At 40.8% G+C, this 24604-nt stretch overlaps 1 protein-coding gene across 4 annotated transcripts in view; it reads right to left on the bottom strand.

Annotated features, from left to right (window-relative positions):
* Positions 1-24604, bottom strand: part of MIGA1 (mitoguardin 1) — a 67164-nt gene that overhangs the window by 37311 nt on the left and 5249 nt on the right. For all 4 annotated transcript variants that reach the window (XR_002094672.1, XR_002094671.1, XR_002094673.1 and 1 more), the window contains 5 exons: positions 23949-24126; positions 23264-23400; positions 20505-20631; positions 18686-18822; positions 17602-17725 (listed from right to left, as the gene is read on the bottom strand). Coding sequence is in view for 1 of the 4 variants with exons in the window: in XM_019501496.1 (XP_019357041.1) it covers positions 17602-17725; positions 18686-18822; positions 20505-20631; positions 23264-23400; positions 23949-24126 (703 nt within the window). In the remaining 3 variants the exon portion in view is untranslated. The remainder of the gene's footprint in view (positions 1-17601; positions 17726-18685; positions 18823-20504; positions 20632-23263; positions 23401-23948; positions 24127-24604) is intronic.

Below are 24604 nucleotides of genomic sequence, written 5' to 3'. Positions count from 1 at the left end.
GCAGCTTAAAACTCATGCAGAATATGTATCTGTGTTTGAGAAGGCCTTATGAGGAAAATACTAAAATTCTGGCCAAAGATTTTGCTATGCTGCATGCAATTTTACTTAGACCGAGTACAATTTTTAATCACAATTTCATTGATACACATTCTAATTCTCATGTTAGATACTTTAATTTTATGGCTTCTTCTCTCCCTGCTAGCCTACTTTTTCTCTGATGGAAACAAAATTTTTGCAACATTCTAGATGGATTGTTCAGGCATCAAAAAAAACCCATATCCTGTACTAGAATTTATAGAACAAGGGGTAGCAAAAGTTCCCAAAGTGTGGTCCACAGAGTACTTGCTGGAGGTCTGAAGACAGCAAGCTTTGTAATATGATGCTGCCTCCTCCATATTTCTAGCTCATAATATGCATTAATTCCCACCTACAATTACATTAAATGTGTTATACTATTACTTTTCTACATAAACAATTGCTGCAGCTGCAACAGCTCTGTGAAAGGGAGGGTTGCAAGCAGATAAAGTCTGGCTGCAGAATTTTCCATTCAATCTCGCCTTACTGCAGAATTGTTTTCCAAGTTAAACTTTCCATTAAAAACAAAGTTTTTCCTCTCTTGTTATTGCGAAAGAAGACCCTAAAACATGAACTGAGACGAAGCCAAAGCTGCCTTGTGTTTCTGATACACCCAGGTCTTCAGACAGTCTGTAAAAACTGCATAGAGAATCTGAACTGCCCCATTCATGTTCGTAATGTGAATTCAGTGACCTACTGATGACAATGTAAGTGTCAATATTGTTAACCATTTCATTACATACTGAATATTTTAGCGGGAACATCCAAATGGGCCTAATTCTCATGTACACAAAGACCACTGTGGAGTCATCTTATTGTAACTGACACTCAGGCATACTGTGCATTTATCTCACAAAAAAAAAAAAAAAAATGGCTGCAGTATCTTCTCATGTAAAAAGTCCCAATAGCACTATTACCCTCCTCACAATCCCAAGCTATTCCTTGGGAACAGCTACATAGTAATGTTTATTTTAAAAAAAAAAATCTACAGCCTACTGAAAACTAAAAATAAATAAATAAATAAAAATCTTAATTTGACATTATGTATATTTTTTGTTGTTCTCACATAGGGAGGAGTGACAGGAACTACTAAATCAAAGTAAGAGGAATAATGTAATTTAAACTATTTTTAATGAAAATGGAGCAGCAGTATAATTTCCAGTTTGTTGCACCATGGTGCCACAGAACAGATACAGAATTGACACAAAATTTAGTTCTAGCTTTCTACAAAGGGTCATGGAGCCTCTGTGATGCGATTCTGAAAGAGGAAAAAAAAAACAAGCTAGCCTATACCATTGAGAATCAGAGGTGTCACAAAAAATCCCTGTATTAATGTGAAGTTCACATTATGGAAAAGTTTCAGAACCACCACAACAGAAAAAAAGCATTCTAGGACTCGAGATGAAGGTAGAAATGAAAAGTTTGGTCATTCTGGAGTATTTGTGCTCCTATACACTTTGAATAGAACATATTACAATAATTTTAAGTTTTTAAATTAAACCAATAATTGGCGACACGTAGAGGACCCCCTGAGATCGGCTATGCATCCCCTGGAAGCATGAGCAGTGAAACCGGAAGTGCTGGCGGAAGTGATTGGCTGCTAGGGGACCCCCCTGGTCGGCAACTGGTTGATGCATGCCAGAGCATTATTTGCCCTACTGGCTACAGCATCCCACTACCAGCTCATATTCATACTGTGGTCTATTATTACCCCCAGGTCCCTTTCATTTGTGGTGCTGGTCAGTTTGGTGCCGCGAAGCCTGCAGGTGTGTTGGGGGTTGCTCCTCCCAAGGTGGAGCACTTCACTTTTTTCAATGTTGAATTTCAAGCAACTTTGGACTTCAACAGTAGTGCCATTATTTGATCTTTTCATTAAGAAATACTATTTCTGAATGCCAGATGATTTCCTTATTTAAAGATGTGCCAACCAAGACCAAATATAGTTGTCTATAGCAAATTTTGTTATGTGAGTTAAAAAAAAAAATCTTTACCCTGATTGATAGATAAAGCCAGTTTGATTCTCCCACACTAACCAGCTGGCATTGATATTGGTATTTAACAAGATCTCTTGCTAATTAAAGATCATACAGTTTCCAGCCTCCATTGCAGGTTAATGCAGTAAGATGTTGTAGCACTACTTTGTGCATGCTCTAAACTGCAGAATTTCCTGAAAGTTGTTAGATTGCACATTGGTAGGAAGGAACAAAAAGTAAGAGCATAAATCACCCTGCTCTCTGGTAATCCTTGACAAGCCGCTCAATGGCCTTACTGCTGAAATGTCAATAAATTATTCATGTTAGATTAAATTAATGTACAGGAGATGTGGTATTTAGCATCGAGATAAAACAGGATGGGCTGCTTTATAAATTCCTAAGCAAAACAGATTCTTTCCTCCTAACCAAAAAGGTGGATCTACAATGATAACTAATAAAGACAAATGTTACTATTTCACATTGGAAAAAAAAAGACAACATATTTTTCAAGTTTTATTTTAAACAACAAAATGGAAGTTTCTTTATTAGAACTGCATGTGAACAATATAAAACTTATCTACAATTGAAGCAATAATCATAACTGAATTTTTAAATTGTGCACATAAGATTTCATCCATAACAACCTTTTTTATCATTTAAACTATATGGATTATGGGAGTTTTAAGTTTTTACACACAGAAAATCCATGAGCTTTTTACTAATAAAAGAAAGGAGACACATTTTATGACATTTAATAGCCATGCTGAAGAGCAGAAAACTCAAACAATCTTCTGATTTGTTTGGATATATCACTTGCACAGAGTCTCCACTAAAGCCAAAAAAAAAAAAAGCCTGGTCAAATATTTCTGGCCCTCTGACTATTACTGCCTTGATCCTCTAAGATTCTTTTAGCCAAGCAGGTGCTTACTGACACCAAAACTATTCAGAAAACACTGCATTATGAAATTGTTAGGGCAAAAAATAAGTTACAGCTGAAGTGCATTCTGTACAGTGTTGAGAACATTACTAGATACAAGAACATGAGAAATAGAGACAGTAGCACAAAGAAAGTCCAGGAATGAACAGCTGCTAGAAAAACCCGCCCACTAGAGGCTGCATCTGCTGGTTAAGTAGACCCAAGTTCTCAAGTAGTCTAATACCATAGTTATTTTATATGCTTCTCACATTCTATTTCGATTTGAGAAGCAATGGATTTTTAAAGACCATCTTACCTTCATAAAGACATTGAGGTCAGTTTTGCAGATGTTCTGTTGACAAAAGTAACGGCTATAACACGGGCAGGCAAAGTCTGGCCCGTGGTGGACTCCATTTCCCAGCAACCCCTGACAACATCCCTGCAGCTGGTTTCCATGGAGACCTAGTATGGGGCCAGGGTTTCCATGGAGACCAGCTCCAGCAGCACTGGCAGGCCACGCAGTGGGCAGGGAGCTGCTCCAGGGCTGGGATCTTGTACAGCATGGTTTGGAACTCGAGCAGAGCTGCAACCCGCTGCCCACACACCCTGGGCGGGGCGTGCAGGCAGTGGATCACGGTATTGCTCCAGCTCTGGACCATGCTGTCACCACTGCAAGATTCCAGCCTCAGTCACGGAAACCCTCCCAGCCCAGTCACATGCCCTGCCAGCACTCCATGGAAACCCTCGTCCCTCGCTGTCATGGTGGCACCACTACTGGGTTCTCCATGGAAACTGGCCATAGCAACATGGGCAGAAGCTGCTGGGAAATGGAGTCTGGCTGCCAGCTGGATCCACCATTTTACCCACTCCTAAGCCAGAAGCCTTACATAAAAGTTATTGTCAAATCTATTTTATGTCAATTTAACGTTATAACCCGAGTATTTTCAGGCCTCAGAGCTGATCCTCTCAACTCCCAAAGGAGTAGTCCGCACTTCACACGCAGCTTTGGGAGTGCAAGCAGCAAGTATTTCAGTATGAACAGAGCGGTATTGGGAGTGTTTTTGTGTACATGTTTGTGAAAGAAAGAACATGAATATCTGTGTATAAGGAGCTTACTGCAGGTTAAAAAGATTAGTCTTTAATGCCACACGGTCTGAGGTTATTTTTTAAAGCTGGCAAGTTTCCTAATTAAAATCTTCCTGTGAAAGTCCTGTGACTTGCACTCCCAGTAGGATAGGTCCTGGGGGTAAAAGGTTAGAGAGGCAAAGCAGATCTTTTAAGTAAGTACAGTCAGTCCCACAGAGAACTCTAAAAACTAGAGAAGCAAGATCTGTGAGCTGAAATTAAACCAATTTATTGTTGGGAGAGTTATTAAGCTACCAGGCACAAAAAAAAAAAAAAAGGCCTTCTTCAGGTCTGAAAAAAAAAAAGATTTAGCCCAAATTAAATGAGTTAAAATAATTAATACTGTACCTGTCTTCTTCATAAAGAAGCTCTCTCTACAGCCTTCCTAAATGCTCCCCCAGCTTTCTGCTTTTCTTAGACCCTGCTGTGACCATTTAATTCACCCCATCTACAGAAACGATTGCTAGACCCTGCATATTCTTAGCAGCCAGCATGCTCCTGGGTATACAGTTAGTGGGTGGTGTCAGCATTATCCCCAGGCTTGCGAGCGTGCTCCACGAAGGGGGTAGGCCAGATGTGAGGCACCCCCAGGGAGGCACTTGGAGCCTGGAAGGTGGTTGGGCGCAGTGAGGCAGGTGGCTCAATGCAGGAGCACCCCCTACTGGCCTGCTGCACCTACAAACTCTTATGCCTCTGTTATAGCAGATAGAAGTGAAAGTGGCTAATTCCTGGAGTCAGAGTTGAGGAACTAGTACAGTGGCTATCACAGGATCATTGGAAAGAAGTACAACTAGAAGGGACCTCATAACATCATCTAGTCCAGCCCCCTGCTCAAGGCAGGACCAGCCCTAACTAAATCATCTCAGCCAAATGTCCGGCTAACCTGCTCTTGAAATGATGGAGATTCCACAGCATCGCTAGGTAACCTGTTCCAATGTCTGACCACACTCACAGTCAGAAAGTTCTTCTTATTCTTCAGCCTAAATTTCCCCTGGTACATCTTGAGGACATTACTTCTAGTCCTGCCCCCTATAGCCAGAGAAAAGCCCATCTTCATCCACTCTATAACTACCCTTTAGGTACTTGAAAACTATTATCAAATCCTGCCATAGTCTTCTTTTCTCCAAACTAAATATCCCTTGTTCTTTCAGCCTTTCCTCATAAGTCTCATCAGAAATCAGACCCTTGATCCTTTCTGTTGCCCTGTGCTGGACTTCTTTCAAACTGTTCTTGTCATTCTTGAAGCGTGAGACCCAAAACCGGACACAGTACTCCAGGTGAAGCCTGACTAGTGCTAAGTAGAATGGAAGAATTCCTTTGATTTGGAAATGACACCCTTGTTAATACAAGCCAAGGTGTTGTTGTTTTTGTTTTGTTTTGTTGTGGGGTTTTTTTTGTTTTTGCAACAAGAGCACACGGTTGGCCCATAGTGAACTTATGGTTCACCATCACCCACTGGTCCTTCTCTGCAGTACTGCAGCCTAACCAGTCATTTCCCAGTCTGCATTTGTGTATGCAGTTATTCCATCCCCAATGCAGGACTTTGCGCTTGTCCTTGTTGAATCTCATCAGATTGATTGCAGACTATTTCTCCAGTCTATCCAAGTCATTTCTAGTCTTAGTCCTACCATCCAGAGAGTCTTCAACTCCATTCAACTTAGTATCATTTGCAAATTTGCTAAGTGTGCACTCAATCACATCATCAAACTCATTAATGAAGAGGTTGAACAATACTGGACCCAGGACAGACCTCTGGGGAACCCCACTTGATACCTCCTCTCAACTAGACACTGAGCCATTAAGAACTACTACTCACCAAGTACAATGATCCAACCAGTTATGTATTCACCTTATAGTACTTTTGTCTAGCCATAAGAACTGCCATTTACTGGGTCAAACCATAGGTCCATCTTGCCCAGCATCCTGTCACACAGTGGTCTAGAGTGGATGCTGAAAGGGAGAGCGAACTGGGTATGACTAGGATTTTTTCCACTGATCTTATCTCACTTGCAGCCTCAGGCATTTAAGGTCTAGGAACTTCTGATTCCTTAGCTTATTAATGAGAATGTCATGAAAGACAGTATCAAAAGCCTTGCTAAAGCCAGTGTTCTCCCCACATCTATAGCACATGTCACCTTACAGAAGGAAGTCAGGCTGTTCAGGCACTACTTGCTCCCTGTGAATCCATTTGGACTGTTCCTGAGCGCCCTGAGCTTGGAGAGATGTTCAGTTTCTCTAGGGAGAGTCTCTGCTCTCTCTGGAGAAACTAAAAGCATACAGACGTTCATAATTTTTCTTCCAGATTAGAAGTGGCCACTCTGGAAGAAAAATAATTTGGGAACAGCTTAAGTGAAGTGGCTCTCTGGAAAATCTCACTCAGGAGACTGATCTTCTGAACAGGCAGCCAGTGTTCTTTGCTGCTTCTCTATCTCCCTCCCCCACTCATGCTTTGGGCTGGAAAAGCCCAATGCTAAAGCACTTAGGGGGCATGCTCTTCTCCTGGCTTGTTTCCTAACTGAATTGCACTGAAGCACTTGGTTGCAGGGAAGCATACAACCATTCACCCTGCCCACCCTTAGCTGGGCTCCAACACAACATGGGAGAAGAGAAAGGCTGGAGGACTTTGTGAACAGCACAGACCCTGTCCCCACCTACCCTGACCCTGATGATTCCTACCTACCTGCACTTAAACCTCCAAAGCATTCTGGGCTGCATGCTCTAGGGACCTCTGGAGGCCCAGCACCTGCACTGTAGGCTCTTTGCTTCTCTGTCTGAACTTCTGTACAGGTCAGTTTTTTCCCCCTCAGGAAAACCAGAGTTGTCCTGGATGATCTGAATGTGTGCAACTAATATTAAAATCTCAGAGAGAGAGGCAGGGCAAATAGGTTTAGTACAACATATGGCACACCTTAACTCCTGTTGGTTGCCAGAGTTTCTGAATTCTAATGAAATGAAAATATGCTTCTGGCATATGTGGTAAACTGAACTTTCATGTCAACTGAGCTGCCAACTAAAGAACCAGGGCAGTGATTCAGTGGAATGGTGCCAAACTGGCTAGAATGGTTCCAAGTGAAGCACAGCAAAGGAGACCACATGAAACCCCCCTCTCTCTGTTGCTTTTTTAAGGACAGCAGGAAGCCCAAGAGCTTTTTATATCGGGTGCCAGAATCTTCCTTGCCACCTGCTCAGAAGAACACATGTTTGCAGACAGTGACCTTACTTCTGATGCAAGTAAAACAAGTACTGTTACTTAAAATGTAATCTCTCTGGACCATAGAGACTGTCTTTTGTATTCTCCATTTGCATAATGGGGTCTTGGTCCACAGCTACAGCTCCTAGATGCTTTAACTTAAAAATAACAGATTAATACCAGCTTTAGACCCATTTCTCTAAATACTGAGAGAACTATATTTAGTAAACAAATCTGACCCTAATCTATGTGCATTAAATATTAGGGCTGTGAGAAATCATTGTTTCGTTTTGATGTCCATTTTGCTGTTTCAAAGGGACAGTGTTTCACTTTGTTGTTTCATTTTGTTTCATTTCAAAGCACTGTCCCGTTTCGTTTCATCAAAACTGTTTCATTCTTTGGACCTTTTGCCCGCAGGCTATAATGGGGAATCATGAAAAAGCCCAAAACTTTGTCATTTCTTGCCTGATTCGGATGACAATTGCAGGGATGTTAGCCCCCTCTGAAGGCATGAAGCCTGCCAAGTGTCAAGGAGATAGGTGCAGAGGTTTTTCAGAAACTGCAGCTCAAACTGCAAAAAGCAAAACTTGTCACACTTTCTGGCAGCCTCCCATCATCCGGCACGCTGACCTGGGGGCCTGCACCCCTGGGAGGGCTGCAGGGCTCCTCCCGGGAGTGTGGGCCCCCGGATCTGCGTGCCAAATGACAGGAGGCTGCTGCTGCCTGGGACCAGCACTGGGCGCAGCCTGCACCCAGTGCCAGGGAAGACTGATGCTGCCACTGGCCCCAGGCAGCAGCGGCAGCCTCCTGTCATCTGGTCTGGTGGCAGGAAGCAGGGGAGAGCCAGGACTGTGCTCCAAGTGGCTCTGCAGCTCCATGGACCTCAGCCCAGTGGCAGGAGGCAGAGCGCAGCCCTGGCTCTGCCCACTTCCCACTGCCAAGCTGCACTCCATGGGGCTATGGAGCCCTCATTTAGTTTTGAGTGCCCTCATTTCATTTCAAAGCTTTTTGTTTCGTTTTGATTTCGCTGTTTCGAGCTTGAAACATGTTCAAACAGCTTCAAAAGGAAATACTTGGCAAAATTTTGCACAGCCCTATTAAATATGAGCTTGTCATTTTTGTTTCTACTATTAATTCTGCTTGATGTACGTGTAATGAATTTTTCTGAAAGTGCCAGTGATGTACATATACAGCAAGGCTCATTTGGTTGGAAGGTCTGCTCTTTCTAGATTTACTTATTCTCCTTTAAGAATTTAAATTTAACTCCTCTGTGAGCCATAAACTTTTCACCAAGATCGCTCAACAATCTTAGTGATCTCATGAGACACTCATGTATAATCCAAATTTATGTTGGTGATTTTCTCTCATTCACTTGGATAGTATAACTGCAATCGCTGATAGGTAGCCAGTGGTGTAATCTCTTTGATAAAATCATATTTGATTTATGTTGTCTCACAGTTATATTTATACAGAATACTGGGATTGAAGTTAAACAACCGCACATCTTCTTCACTGCCCATATAATTTAAACTGCAAGTGAGTCATGAAGCTATTAAAACCATTTTGCAGCATAAATAGTTCCTAGATTAGAAAGCACCTTATTCACTTCAGTGGAAGCAGACAAATATATTAGTTCTTGTGCTTATATTTTTAGTCTCTTTAAAACTCCACCCCTTTGCTGCTCTGCCATCACACAATCAAATTTGGAACCTAATGCTGGTAAGACCAATTTCAGCTATATCAAATTAGCTGTTGTTTGGTGCAAGATGCTTCAGCTCTGTAAGGAAGCCTATCTTTGTGTTGTACTATCTTAAGCTCTCTAATATGCTTCCCCATGTCAGCAAGCACATTCCTAATACTGGTTTTCAACTGCCAGTTAGGAAGGTAACAAAAAAAAAAAAAGTCCTGTTCCCACTGGTGGGCCGAAATCACACTTAAATATTTATACAGACTTACAATTTTTGCACATGGCTGCTTTTCTTTACTAGATACTGAAGCCAAATAAGTGGGTCCTGCCTGGCTGACAGCTTGAAATCCAATCCAAAAAATACTGCCTCATTTATTGAAGAATGTTGACTTTTCACCATTCAATGTCTTCAGGCCTGAAAACTGATGTATTGATTTGCCTTCTGTACCCAGTAAATTAAATAAATTGAAGTTTATCCAGATCTTTCACAGTTAATTCAAGTAGACTATCAGCATGGCTGATTTCACTTTTTCCTTTCTTAGCTGTATTCTATTTTCCTGCCACTTAGAAAGCATTGAATCTATTTTTGCCACAGCAAAGTCTCATTTGAATTCCAGAGATGCCTTTTCTAAAATCCAGGCTGTCCAGTGGGGATTTTATAACAGAGTGAGTGCCATGATGACTGCCAGACACCTCTGTCATCCGATTTGAACGTCACTGCCTTTTCTTAGATTTTCCACATATTAAAAGACAAGTTTTGGAGTCTAGCCCTACTTCTACCTGTCTTTAATATGTGGAAAAACTAAGAAAAGGCAGTGACGTTCAAAGCTATTACACAGAGCTATTTCCTAGCAATTGGGGAACAACCCAACCATTTAGTGCGATGGCATATTTATGTATTCTGATGCAGGAATAACCCGAAATATAAAGTCATTTTGGAAGGTAGGGAAAAGGAAGACTAATTCTAGTGCTTCCCCATCTAGGGTTAACTTTATTCCTCCAAATCCCAGCCTCAACGCCCCCTCTCTGGAGAATGCAAACAGTAATCCTCAACAGATTTTAAGCAGAGAAGGGTTCTTATCAGGTTATGGGGTGAAGGTTAAAAGGTTAAGAGATTTTTTTCTCCTCATACCTCAGATCTGTTTTTCACTTTAAGAAACCTGCTGTAGTTAAAATGAATGAGACAGTAACATGAAGCATGAGTAGTCTCAAGTCAGCATAGCACTTAAGTGCATAATCAGTTAGCCCCCAGTTCCCTCCTAAGCAGCTCTGCTAGTTTCTTCTCCTCCACACACACAGCTTACCCTACTGAAGCAACAGACAGAGAGAAATCAATAGAAGTACCATTACCAGGAAGTGTTACCTAGGAGCTTTGTATTCTTCTTCAAAACAGGTCTTCCAAGAGCTCTGCCAATGGCACGTAAATAAGTGGCCTTGAAACAGTTCAGTCTTTTTGCAGAGATGAGAAACCTCTGCTTATTTTATCAGGAACATCAGCAACAAAGTCTAGGAATGCAGGAACATTTCTAATTTCACTTAATACCAACCTAAAAGTCTGAGATTACCAAGCAGACTGCACTCTAAGGCTAACCACCATATTTAAGCAGTCTTACACATTATATTAAACCACCTTTAAAAAAATCATAATAGAAGGGTATATAATCTTGTATATACTCAAGCGTAATTAATCAAGGTAACAGCCCAGGAACAACTATCCCTACTTATCTTGCAAAGCTGCTTTAGAATGTAAGGGGCATTCTATTGAAATGCTTTTTATACAAAATCTACTTTTGATATTTAGAGAAATTCTTACTAGAGTTAATTCCCATTTTTGAAAGCCAAAATATGCTATTGATCATCAGTTTGCGTAAAACTTCACATAGTTCTACTCCTGACAAAAATAATAACAAACATTTCTCTCGCCAGTACAAGCAGTCATTTGGGCAGTATTGTTCCTCTTGCTACAAGTACACTTACACACTTATAAAGTATACATGCAATTGCATACAAATTATGGAGTGATCCTTTTTTAATAAAAGGAAGAACTTGTTGGTTATATCTAAATATCAACTGGTTAAAAATTGCCACAATTACTTCAGAGGAAGCAAAAGTAGTTTTTTTCACTTTAAGATGAATCTTATTTCTCTCTATCCCACTGTTGGTAAACATAGTAAAAAAAACCTGGTATGACAAACATGTACATAAGCATCAAAATAGCTAGTATTGAAGGTTTAATATAATCAATCCCCTCCACACTCCCAAAATATGCAGGAAAATAAACGTAAAATGGTGTACATGAAGTAGTGATCACTGCTACAAAATTACAGTGAAATATAGCCTGGTACATACATGGTTCCATAGTGTACAAAGTTATCAGAAGACTGTCATTCCTCATTTGCATTACTTCAGAGGAAGCATTTAAGGCTTGATGTGTCCCACAGACCTCAGTGGTCACTCTCTTGCATTTCTGTATTTGTGCCCTTGTGTACAGTTGGGTGCCAAACCATATAGTTGCTGTGCAATGATCACTGATGTACAACGATCCCATTTGAAATAACATGAGTAGTAATTAGGAATCCTGGTTATCTTTGTGTTAAATAAGAAGCCTAACAAGTTTAAGAAAATTACTTTGTATTTGCAGGTGTAAACAAATTCTGAAAAGAAAAAAAAAAGATCGATCCAAGGTACTATATTGAAGATACTAAAAATATAACTTGTGATAATGATCTCCAGACTATCACTTCATTTTCACAAGCGAAGTCTGACTGAGGACCTAGAAGTTCCAAAAAGAGTATCCCACAGATAGTGAAACAGGATTAAGTAATACTTGGACAAATACTAATCCTGTTTTCTTTGCAATTTGGCAGGGAAGGGGAATGATAAATATATGGGTAAACTAATAATAGTAAATATTCATATTTTGGTCTCAATCCATGAGGGCCCCACTGTGTTTGCTGATCTACACATTCAGAAAAAGGGAACCCCTACCAAGAAGATCTTCCAATTCGATGATGGGCAGAGGGACATGATGGGCTGAGACAGTGCCAGCTGACAGCCCGCATGGGACAACATGGTGAGACAGTCTTAGAGACATAACATGTAAGCGTCCGTTGAAAAATTGATGCCATTTTTAAAAGTGTATCCTTCTAAGTGGGATTAGAGATAGGAGATCCAGAGAGAGGGACAAGTCAAAGAAGACACCTGATTTACTAGCAGAATAGTAGTTTTATCTATAAAACCAAAAAAGTGGCAAGAGAAAGGTTTGTGTCAGAATTAAGAAGAAATCTCAGTTTTGACCATGCATTTATGATGACAACTGAATCTCTATTAAGAAAGGTCAAGATAGCTCATCAGTAGAAGAAACTGAAGTTGCGAGCGACTAGTCTCAAAACACAAAACGAGTGTATTTGCATCAATAGCATATATTTGCACCAAAAGATACCATGGTCTGTAAAACCATGGTTTTTTTCTGCTTATAGCCCAGGACACTTGTTTTTCATTCTTAGGATCATGTGTCTATTTAGAAATAAAGCACTCAGCACTTATGATATAGATGATATGCCTCTGAATCTATTACATCAAGCATAGTCGATACCTTGTCGAAACCTACAAGGAAAACATATAGGATGGATGCATCTCCCTGCTTCCTTTCAAATATGCAAGAGATAGGCACTGAACACTCCTGCTTTGTCTACATTACTATTTACAACTTTACCACATGCATCGAACAGTGGAACCACACCTGACCCCAGGTATTTTTAAAAACATATTGGGAACAAGAAGTACCTATCATTAATGTTATTGACCAAAGGAATCTTTGAAATATCAGTGCCTTTTCCCGTCCTCATTACTCTTAAGGCCACAGAAAACCACAGTTTATCTAAAACAAAAAACCAAGGAAGTCATAAATATGGTGCACAAGCCCAATTAGAAGACTACATGATGGTACAAAATTTGAGAAATAAGGTTTTGTGCTTCAAACATTTTTTAAAAGGCAATTCACAGGGAAAAATACTACCCAGAAATGGATCAGAAATGTGTACATTTACATATTTTTGGGCAGCACATACTTTTTAAAAATGAAAGCTCTAAAAACAAACGAAACAAGAATCAAGGGCACCCAGAGATATCTCACTAGGTTTATCAAGGTCAGATTCCCCAAAACAGACAACAAGAATTGGTACCTGTATAAAACATACTAATTTGGATGATGGGATTACATGTGCAGTTAGCAAATTTGTGAATGACACCAAGTTGGGGGGAGTTCCAAACACTCTGGAAGGTAGGACCAGGATCCAGAATGACCTGGATAGACTGGGAAAATGGTCTACATTCAACCAAATTAAATTCAACAAAGGGCAAGTGCAAAGTCTTCCACTTGGAATTCAACAATTGCATGCGCAAAGGCAGTCTGGGAAGTGACTAGTTAGTCTCCATACTAAGACCTGGGGGTTACAATGAACTATAAACTAAATGTGAGGCACCAGCGTGCTCTTCAAAAAAAAAAACAAAAAAAAAAAACCAAAAAATAGGCAACAGCATACTGGGTTGTATTAAAAGAAGTGTCACTTGCAGATAAATGAAAGTGGTTCTTCCACTCTTACCTGGCAGTGGCAAGGCCCTCCTGGAGTACTGTGTCCAGTTTTGGGCCCCACATTTCAAGAATGATGTGGACAGATCAGAAAGAGTCCAGTACAGAGCAACAAAAATGATTAGAGGCCTGAAAAAGCGTGAGTTGTGAGGAAAGAATTAGGATTATTTAGCCTGGAAGCGGAGCCAACCTGAGCAGGGCGCGGGGACTGGAGCAAATCAGGTTGTGCGGGGCCCTGCCCCAGCCCCAATCCCACATGCCCTGGATGCGAAGAAACTGCCGGCACCAAGTGCTGGCAGCAGGGGAGCAGGGGGTAGCAAGCAGCCGCATGTGAAGCTTGCGGCAGCAGAGCAGAGTCACCCAGCCCAACTCTGTGGGGCACCCCCCAAAGCACAGGGCCTGGGGCGGTCTCCCGCCACCTAGGGATGGCCCTGCCTGGAAGAGAAGATGGAGTGGGCGATCTGAAAATAGTCTTCAAATACCTGAAGGGCAATTACAGAAAGGATTTTTTCTCTATGTCTATAAGAGACAGAATTAGGAACAAAGGCTGCTGCAGAAGAAATTTAGGTTGGAGATTAAGAAAAACTTTGACTGTGAGCGTGATCAAGCATTGGAACAGGCTACCTGGAGAAGTTAGGAAGTTTCCATCCCTGGACATTTCCAAGAGCAGACAGGACAGACACTTGGCTGTGATGATTTAGTCAGGGATGATCCTGCCTTCAGCAGGGGGCTGGTTAGATCACCTTGTGAGTTCCCTTCCAGCCCTGCACTTCTATGATTTTAAGAGCCTTTAACCTTCTCCATTCTCTTATACGTTTCCTTAACTCTCCTCCCCCCAGAAAGTAGTAATAAAAATGATGAGATGATAATTTTAAAAGATCCATTTTTCTCAAACACTAAATGTTTATCCTATTTAGTGTTTTTATACTTCAAAAGTTCACACAGTACAGAAAATAACCATATCCCACTTCAAAAATGTTTTCTGATAATAATAATTTGGGTCAGACAATTGACAAGCTCTTCCCCAGGGGAGCTACAAAACTCATCCCAGAGAATGAACACTGAAAAGAATGCAATTACTTTAGAACATATTCTTACTAAACAAGTAATGCCATAGTCACATATAATAATGGAATATCAGCTTAAAATTCATCTTAAAAAGGAAATCTTTGTTGCTTAATCACAATAATTAAAACACATTGACATATTCTGCCCTTAGATTTCTACTTCATGGGCAAGGTTTAAAAACTTATTAACTTTTTTCCCCCGTTGAGAAAATGGAAATTACAAGTAAACTGACATTCAACAGCTGACGTTCACTGGCACCTCATGTGCCACTGGACATTTATACTACCGTCATTTCAGGTCTCTGTGTATATATCCAAACCCTTTTTTTGCTTTATGAATTACAGGAACAGGTGTAGAGAAACATGCCAGGAATCAGCCTTTGACCTAAATTTAACTCCCATGTTGCTAAGAGCTTTATTTAGGGGTTATAGAATATCATAAAGCTCAAGAAATGCAGACTGCTGCCCCCTAGTGACATTCAAAATTTAAACTTAAGGCCATAAAGAACTGATCCCAATGTTTTGCACTTAGGTCAGTGACAACTGACCACTGTAGTTAAATTTTAAAATGGCTTAGTTGCTGTACTTTTAAGAACACCTGACATTTCACATTTTAGGAATTTTTTTTTTTTAATTAAATTGTGTATTATGGACCACCTCCATTAAGAAGTATGTCCAACAGTTGCCATTTAAGATCTTATGTTTAATTGCTTGTAACTTCAACCACTTAAAAATCTCAGCCTATGATCTGTGTTTTTCCTAGGGTAAAGGTGAACTTTAAAACAATTCAGCAATTCCTGAAAACAGGGCCAGGAAGGCAACGGGAAGAAAGAACCAGACAGATTTTGCCCATTTTACAAACCTGACTATTTTCAAGTTTGCTTTAAAAAACTCTAGCACCCCCGTGTGTAGAAGCAGGGGCTATACATTCAGGCCAGGTACAGACATTCAAAAACCCCAAGCCAGAATCAGTTTAAAGTTATACCATTTTGTGCAATCAGCATAGTTTAGATTGGTCGCAAGCAGAACACACATTCCCTGGGGGGGTGCCTTTTTAAACCAGTCTATCCACCAAACTTCTATTCTGTTACAGGTACAGACCAGTTTTCAATCATTTATACTGATAAAAATGTAATGTCTGCTCCTGGCCTCAGCAGGAAGTGAGTCTCTGTGCCAGGTATGTTTTATTGTTTGCCTTTTCTCAGTCTTCCCAAATTTGGCCAAGTTAAGACTCACACTTGGCAGAACTTAGCTGCTAAATATACTTAAAATTCTACCAACACTGGGCATGCTCTAAGCCAGAGCTGAGCAAACTATTGTTTGAAAATATATGTTTGGTGTGTTTAAGAGGCACCAAATGCAAAAAGCAAAGAAAGTCTTTCCTACATTCTTTATTTCCCTCTCATTGACAGCCAAGCAGCAGCAGCACAGGAGAAGCTGGTAAGGTGCCAGGATGTGTTATGGAAAGAGGAGGAAAACTGGCATTATCTAGGTAAGACTGCAGATTCAATTAAGAAATCAGGACGAGAGGACTCGAACTAGGAACCAGGAGAAGTGAACGCTGGGGAGGATTGGTATAAAAGACTGGACAAGGAGCCTGAAAATGGCTGGACAAAGACTCATTAAGGTACGAAGTCTGAGGAACAGACAGAGAGGCTAGAATGGAAAGGGCAGAAATACTTCTACACAATACTTTCCACAAGACTTTAACATAAGTAGATGACTGCAATTTTAATACTGTTCTTTTCACTTAGACTGTATGTGCGCACATATGCACAAAATACATATGTATTTCTCCCCCAACAGAAACAATGAGCAACTAGTATTTTTGTGGGGGGTGGGTTTGTTCGTTTTTGGTGGTTGTTTTTTGGGAGGTGGGGAGTAGGGGGTGGAGATGGTTAATAGCCTTATCTACTTCCTGGGGAGAACATCTAAATCAGAGCAACTGCTCTCCTACCACTCTTTCAGGAGCCAAGAGAAGCTGCCAGGCTTTTTTTGTTTGTTTGTGTTTGTTTGTTTGTTTTTTACATAGGAGGGGGAAAGCCCAGCTCTGTTCTCTTCTAACCTGTCTTCTCCGCTGCTGCAACACCCGCATTAAGGAAGGAGTAAAGGAAAACCTTGGAGCTCTCTACTATGGTGCAGGTGTCACGCTTATTGGCTGTGGGCACTGTTCATTAGCTTTTAAATTTGTAAACCAAAAAAATATTATTTAAGGAAAAAATTCAACTCGCGATTGTTATGCTCTGAATCCTGACTTAATTTTTTGGTGTTTATATTAATGCAGGTACAGGAAGGTAAGAAAAAGGAGTTAAACAGCTGAAGGAAGAAGAAAAAGAATAAAAGAAAAATAAAGTATTTGACAATTGAAACAGAAATACTTTCCTACTGTTCTTTCAATCATTGACAATAGAATGTTATGAGACCACAAAAAAGGGGAAACTAACCCAACAGATAATTTAGTGGAATTCACTAATAACTATGGACCAATTTACCTACAGGCAACTGCCAGATCTCATCTCTCTCTCTTGCAGATCTATGCACAACTATTTGTCACAGCCCTCCAATTTTCCCCATTCCCTCATCTACTTCTTTGTGACATTTCAGCCACTGTCATCAGCAGTTTAGAGAGCTGAGTGATAAAAGAATTTTGAACCAAGACATTCAACTGGTTATTCCAAATATTACAATGTTCTTATTCTTATTATATACATATCATTACCATACATACTGAGTTAAGATAAATCCTGAAAAAGATACACACACGTATATGCAAAAAGTAATCCTTCAAGCCAATTCTGATTTATAAGTGTGTGTAAAATTTGGAAACTGACTCAATAAAAAAGGTCAGTTGGCAAAATAAAGCTCAACTCTGCTGTGCGGAAGATGTACTTACTGTTTGGCATATGCAATGTTGGGGGGGGGGCACTAATGATGATCCTACTGAGAAAGATAAAAATGTAAAAGTAAGAGAACTTACCAATATCATTAGCTAGGGAAGCAGGATCAGAAGCACCAAGGGTGGCTTCAAACTCCTCCTGGAGACGATAAGCTCTTTGAAGAAGGGATTCAAGCTTATGAATGAATTCAGCACTAATGATATCCTGCAAACATAATGGAATTAGACTATAAGCAAACAGAAAATCATATATCTTTCTAGGGGTACAGGTTGTAGCTGTGTTGGTCTAAGGACACAGGCAGACAAGGTTCTTTGGGTAAATCTATCTTTTATTAGACCAACTCAAATAGTTGGAAAAATTCTTCTTTGCAAGTTTATGGGTATAAACCTGTGCATGTGAGGTCAGAGGAAGCATCTTAGTCAGAGGAAGCATCTGCAGTTGGTGCATGCCCTTCAAGTGCAGTTATTTTTATCATTTTAAAAATATTAAGCTTCAAAGAGCTCATAGCACTCCATTAACTGTCCATTAAAACAGAAGTGAAAAGGGTAATATCAGATAAGATATGCATCTAGGATGCCTAAATTACCAGGCATACATGCCTATTAAGTAAAATAACACCTGCATTAAAAAAAATAAATAAATCAAGAAAAAAAAAAGAAATTATTACTACTACCACTTTTTTACGCTAGTGATTATGAACACCTAGGATAACCCAGTGTTTGCTCTGGCATTTTAGGTTAGAATTTATACAAACAAAAGTTAAACAAAGTAAAATTCAATTCTATTTTATTACAATATTTCCAAATGAATCTTTCTTCCCAGGAACAGCTTTTACTGCATAGTTACAGTTATCAATTATTTTTACATAGGAAAGAAGTGACCTAGGGATTTGCTGTAGGGAACTTGCTGACAGAATTATGATGGTAAAACTGATAGCAGTGGTGGTGGTAATAGTAGTAGTAAACAATGAGAGAGCATTGATTGTCTTAGCAAAATAGGACTGGGGGAAAAGGGTATGGTAGGGAGGTCCTCTGAGTGCAGGTATTCCAAGCAGCAAGCTTGAATTGAGGGAGTTAGTTTCATTATCACAGCAGAAGCTGAAAATATTTAATTGTCAGAGTGATCTGGCTAAGCAGAAACTAAACAACACAGTTTAATGCTTACTTCTACACTCTCTTCTGCAATGGCATCTCCTGCTCCTAGTTTGATGGAACTACAACTTGCTTCATCTTCAGCTTGTCTGGTACGGAAAGTCAGTGCCTGCTCCCACCGACGTAGGGCCTCTTCAAAAAGCTCCATACCTTTAAAAAAAAAAAAAAAACAACCCAAAAAACAACATCTGCATTCTATTAAATCAAAGCTTCTAGGTGTGTCTACATGTGCGTTAGATCTGGGAGCAGTTTACTCATGAGTAAATGCACCACAGCAGGTGTCTACATGTGTAAGGAAGCGGGACCAGATTTGCTACCAGTGCCAGCAAACTGCTCTTGCTTCCTGGGGCCCTGCAATTGGCCCCTGCTGCCACCAGGGGGAGCTCTGGGCTTCCCCTGGGTGCTAGCCCAGGGGCTGGCAGGGAGCACCAGGCCAGGAGACAGCTGTCTCCTGACCATGGCTGGGACCTGGGCGATTGCTTGCTGCAGGAGCAGAGACAAAGTCCACTGGCCCCCGCAACTGGGAGCTCCCAGCCCTGGCTCCCTGATCGGGTTAAGGGACTTGGAAAAAGCTGCAGGGGTGGGGCAGGTTCTAGGCCCCTGCCCTGATCCACTGGTGGCACAGCTAGCAGTGAGCCCCTGGATGAGTCGAGATTCCCCGCTCAAGGCTCGCTACCAGATGCTCTACTGACAGATTGGGGCATGGGGCTGGGACCTGCCTCACCCCTGTAGCTCTTTCCAAGCCCCATGCCTCAATCACCCAATTGGGGCACAGATCTGGGACCTGCCCCTGACTGGGACAGTTCCCAGCCCCTGGCTACACAATTATAGGGTGGGGGCTGGAGAGCCTGTTTCCTGCTCAGCTCCACAAATTTTCCAATCCCCACTCCCTGATCAAGATCTCAGAGCAAGGAGGTGGGGGACTTTGGAGCTCCCTGCTGCCTCCAGTGGCAGAGCCTACCCTGGCAGCAGGCAGTTCCTGCAGGCAGGGAGCAATCTCCTGCCCCCTGGTGGCTGGCTGACCAGGAGCAAATTTGCTTCTGTTCAGGCTTCTACACAACCACTACTGAGCAGTTAAGCAATTACAAGTAAAATTTGCTACTTGCATTTGCAGGTAGCAAATTTACCTACCTGAAAATGCAAGTAGCAATTTTTTTCATGATTAGCAAGGTTTACTACACTGTAAGGATGTGCACATATAGACGCATATGCTTACTGCCCAGTAAACTACGCTACTTCACAGTCAAGTATCTTGTGTAGACACACCCTCTGCATCTTTTTTCAGTGTTTCCAACCAGCCATGGGTATAAAAGGCTTAAATACATCATACTTGGAAAGCTTTTCTTCTCTCCCAAAAAAAAAAATTAAAAAAAATGTAAATTTCTAGTAGAAACCAGAAGGAAGTTCCTTACAGAGCAATGATTAAATATAGCAACAAAGCTGTTCAGTAGGAATTTCTGTCTTTTACTTACTTTGTTACAGATAAGCCCCCACTGAGTTAATTACAACTGAAAGGTCAATTTCTTTATTTAACTAAAAAATATACATGTTTTTGCTTTACCAGGGAAAAATTTCACTTCACTCAGCAATAAAAATATCATTTCTCATCTTAATTCCAATTATCTTCAGATAAAATCATTCCAACATTTTGGTATTCAAGCTGTACCAGGAAGAAGTACCTTTATCATATAGTAGAAAGATTAATAATAGCAGGACCCCTTCAAACCCTATCATGACAATATTGCATAGAATAATTTTACCATGAAACAAAGTAGCTGAAAATAGTTAGCAAAAAGCAAAACTTACAGGCATCACATTTTATTATAACCTACCCATTAAGTACAAGTTTTCAGGAGTAGTAACTGGAATATTGACAAGTTTAATATCATCTTCATCTGTTTTATCCCATGAATTGGAATTGGCACAAGCACAGCTGTGACAGGAGGTGGCACTTTGAACCTAAAAAATTGGGTGCATTATTAAACAAAGACTTGATCTGTCTTGATGCAGTAGCATTTCCTCATGCAGCTACAAATCAGGGATACTTCCCTAATTTCAGCAACAAATTATTTTTCAAAGTATGATGGTTCTGTTCAGATCAAGAGAAATGTTTCTTTGCAAACCTAACTCCAATATTAATAACTACATCATGGATATGATGATACTTCGTCTCACTAGCTAATTCATTTTTGTGACAAAATCAAATCAATAATAACCCATTATCCCACCGAGAAAATAATCAGTGATAAGAATCACTGTTCAAAACTGTTTAACAAACAATTATAAACTCATATGAAAAATGTTTTAAAAATATACATCTCTCTAAGCCTGACATTTACTGGACAATTTCTATCATTTGCTGTTAAGCATGTATATAATGCAAACTATCCCACTCTGATTTTTTTTTTTTAACGTTAGCTGAAAAAAAATTCATTACAAAATGAAAGGTGTCAATAAAACCCTATACATGTAAAAATGTGCATACACTAACAGGACAAGAGAATACATTCATCATGGCTTATGATCCCAATCTACCATCACAGTGGGCCAAAGGAGACACCTTCACTAAAGTACTAGCACTAACCTAACAAAATTTGTAATATGTAATCCAGAGCCTCCTTTGGAAGTGGGTGAGTAGAAGGCACATAAATAATTAAGTTGCTGGGTGTGGACAGACTTTGCAATAATTCCTCAGTTTCAGCTTTCATTTAATTAAAAAAAAAAATCCTGATTACTAAGGAAACCACAAAGCAAGTGCAACTAATGTAGAGGCTCTCTGCACAACATGACAGATGCCTATAACATGCAGGAGATGTGAAAGGCTCATTAACTGAGACTGGAAACTAAAACAATACACACATTCAAATGACCTGGGAGAATTTTCCCAGGTTTGCTCTCCTGGTAGACATACTTATTCAGAGATGCCTGAACATACATTCACATGCTGAGCCCCTGAAGAAGAGTTTTCTGTGCTGATGCTGTGCAGCCAGGAGGGGCCTGCGCACACATCTCAGGATGCTCTACAGGCCCCCTCAGTTTGCCCAGAGATAGACAGCAGCAATACATAGGGCAGCCCTGACTGGCTGACCCAGATTGCTCAGGGTCAGCTTATATTTCCCTGCAGCAAAATACAGAATTGTAAATGGGGCATTTTCTGCTCCCTGCTCAGTTGGAATAGCAGAGTCTGCCAAGCTACACACTGTTCCTGGGCTGGGGGAGAACACTATTGTGGCTTCTCTCAGAAGGGTAAGTTGTATACCCATTTGCTCTCATAAGTTAAACTCTCCTGGAAGTGATTTCTCCCTCCTGGAGCAGCCATTTTTCCTTTGAGAGAAAAGGCCTGAACATCTGTATACAGTACTTGTTGTTTCTTCTGGGAGAGAGCAGAGACTGTCTGTAAGTAGCCTGACACAGATGCCACTAATGACAGTGGCCAGAGTTAACACTGGGCTACCAGACTTTTTCAAATGTAGAGAAGTTTATTATTAAGATCCCTGTACTAAAAGTTGCTCGAACAAGGACAGCTGGCACAGAAGAGGAAAGAATTAGGTATGCGAGTCTTTAAAAACATGGGATAGTTGAAGTAGAGTGTAACTGGCTTCACTTTCTCCAACTGGGGGCAAGAGAAGAGGAAGAAGCTTCAGAAGTGGAGAAATTCCAAGTTAAATTTGATGGTGAATGCCCAAATTATCTGATTCCATGGTAGCATAACCTCACAGAAGTCAAAAGAACCTAGTAAACATCCACAGCCTAAATGACACTGATCTTTACCATAGTATATACCAGGCATTTGTAGAAGAGAAAAAACTCCCCTTCTTACCAGAACTCAAACTGAGGGGCTGCTGCCAATTCCTTTCCTTCCTGGCATTCTCTGAAAGGTTACGGAAAACTGTTTTTTTTGTTACTGCTCCTTGCACAAGAGCTATTCAGCCCCAGGGCTCCGTGAGCTCCTCAGAATTGTGCTGTACTAATAGTTTACAACAGTGGTGTCAAATCACCTCAGGCTGCATCCAGACCACAGGCCAGATCCATGTGGCCAGAAGCAACTGTATGGAATTGTGCACTGGTCTGGAGCCATGTGGCAGCACAGAACCCTGGCTAGCCTGCAGCACAAAGCAGGGGGCATGCAGCCGCACAGGGCTCTGGCTGGGCAGCAGCGCACATCCAGAGGGGTGTGTCAGCATGGGAATCTGCATTAGGGCAGCAGTGGGAACTGGAGGGCTGGTGCCTACTGCCATGTCTACTAGGGTCCACAGATCCTGAATTCTGCAACAGGCCATACTTCCCAGCTTCTAGTAGCCCACCAGGCTAATGATGCACTAGATTGGACAGTTCTACAAGCTGAATCTGGCCTACTGGCTGTATGCTTGATCTACAGAGCACAGAATTTGTTTCGTTGCTCTTATTACAGAAAGTAAGCTAGACTTCCCCATAGATGACATCTTTCTGTATGCCTAGCATTCCTGGTATAGGCAAACCATATCAGTTCAACAGAAGCATTGAGTGCATTCACAGTAGGCAGCAGAACTTAAAGCTCAGAAGTCTGTTTAGTTCATTGTACAAGAAATCCTTAAAGATGGCTTATACTTACCGAGACCAAACTCTGTACTGAACCAGAATATTTACTAAAAGGTCCTCCATTTGCATAGATACAAGACTGAGATCCTTTTTCTTTGGCTGAACTCAAAGAAAGGGTCAAGTTTTGTCTGCTACTGGAACAACTGGAACCTAACAAACAGATAAACCAATTTTAAAACGTCTGCAATTGGAATCATTGTACCCAAGGTGCTTTACCCAGAACTTTGTCTAATCCAGTACATTACAATAGTTAGTCCTGAACCACAATGAACCTTTTCTTACTTAACTATTTACATATATGAATGTAGTTAGAACACCTGCAAGAACAATAGTTAGAACTTAATAAGTACATTAGTTCTATAAGCAATCACTCCATTTCTTTCAACCTTGGAGGGATTTTCAGAACATTTTGAAGCTTAACAGGTGATTGTTAGCTTTCGGCTTTGGATTCAAAGAGCATTTTCAAGAGATCATTAAAACATTAGCATGCAGAGCTATTCTTTGCCTAAGGTAAAGCACCATTCTAATTTTTGTTTCTACGCTTTCTCTTCATTAGTATCACAAAATGCACACATTTCTCTTTCCCATCCACTCACCCTAGAATTAAAATGTAAATAGTTTTGGGTTTACTTCAATAATAATAATTTTCCCATGGAGAAGACGAAAAATAAAAGGCACTTCTGGTTTTCCCCATGTACCTTTTTCCGATGCAACTGTTTTTGTACATTCTAGTAAAAGATGGCCTGGTTCCCATGGTGACACTTTCCGGCTTTTTTTTCCTCGTCTTCTTTTAAAATGGTGGGCCAGAAAAATTACAGATACTGCACTCACTGCTGTTACTGCAAACAGCTTCTTCAACCCAGGAGAAAGATTTATCTGAAATACATCAAGAGCACCTCTTCACTACACGGCTATTATAGGGTGCTGCTCCTGGGTTAGCTAGCCTGGCCAGGGGAGCTAGTCACCTACCCACTTCTCAGGGAGAATGTAAGGTAATTCCACCCGCCCTCACCCACCCAGGACAAAGTAGTTCTGCTTCAGTTCACTAGGAAAGAATCAGAGTGACCAAGCTTACTATAATGCAAGGAATCATGAGCAGGTATCCAGGTTTTCCATTTCCCATGGGAAAAAACACAGATTTCCCTTTTATCAGAGAAAAACACGGATTTTACCTTTTGAAGGAGATGCACACAGATCTTGCTCTTTTGCAGACAGCTCTCGGCAGACTAGCAGAGCTCCAGCCCGCAAGGGGCTGGTGGGAACGGGAGGAGGGCAGGCTGGTAGGGGGCACCATGTGCATATATGTGCACATGGCTTCCAGGCAGTTTGGAGAGCAGCTCCTGCAGGTAAGTCT

Source organism: Gavialis gangeticus, unplaced genomic scaffold, assembly GCF_001723915.1.
Source record: "Gavialis gangeticus isolate Ggan-Ray unplaced genomic scaffold, GavGan_comp1, whole genome shotgun sequence".
NCBI lineage: Eukaryota > Metazoa > Chordata > Crocodylia > Gavialidae > Gavialis > Gavialis gangeticus.
The sequence above is the reverse complement of the archived record's forward strand: the minus strand, read 5'-3'. Positions and strand labels throughout refer to the sequence as shown.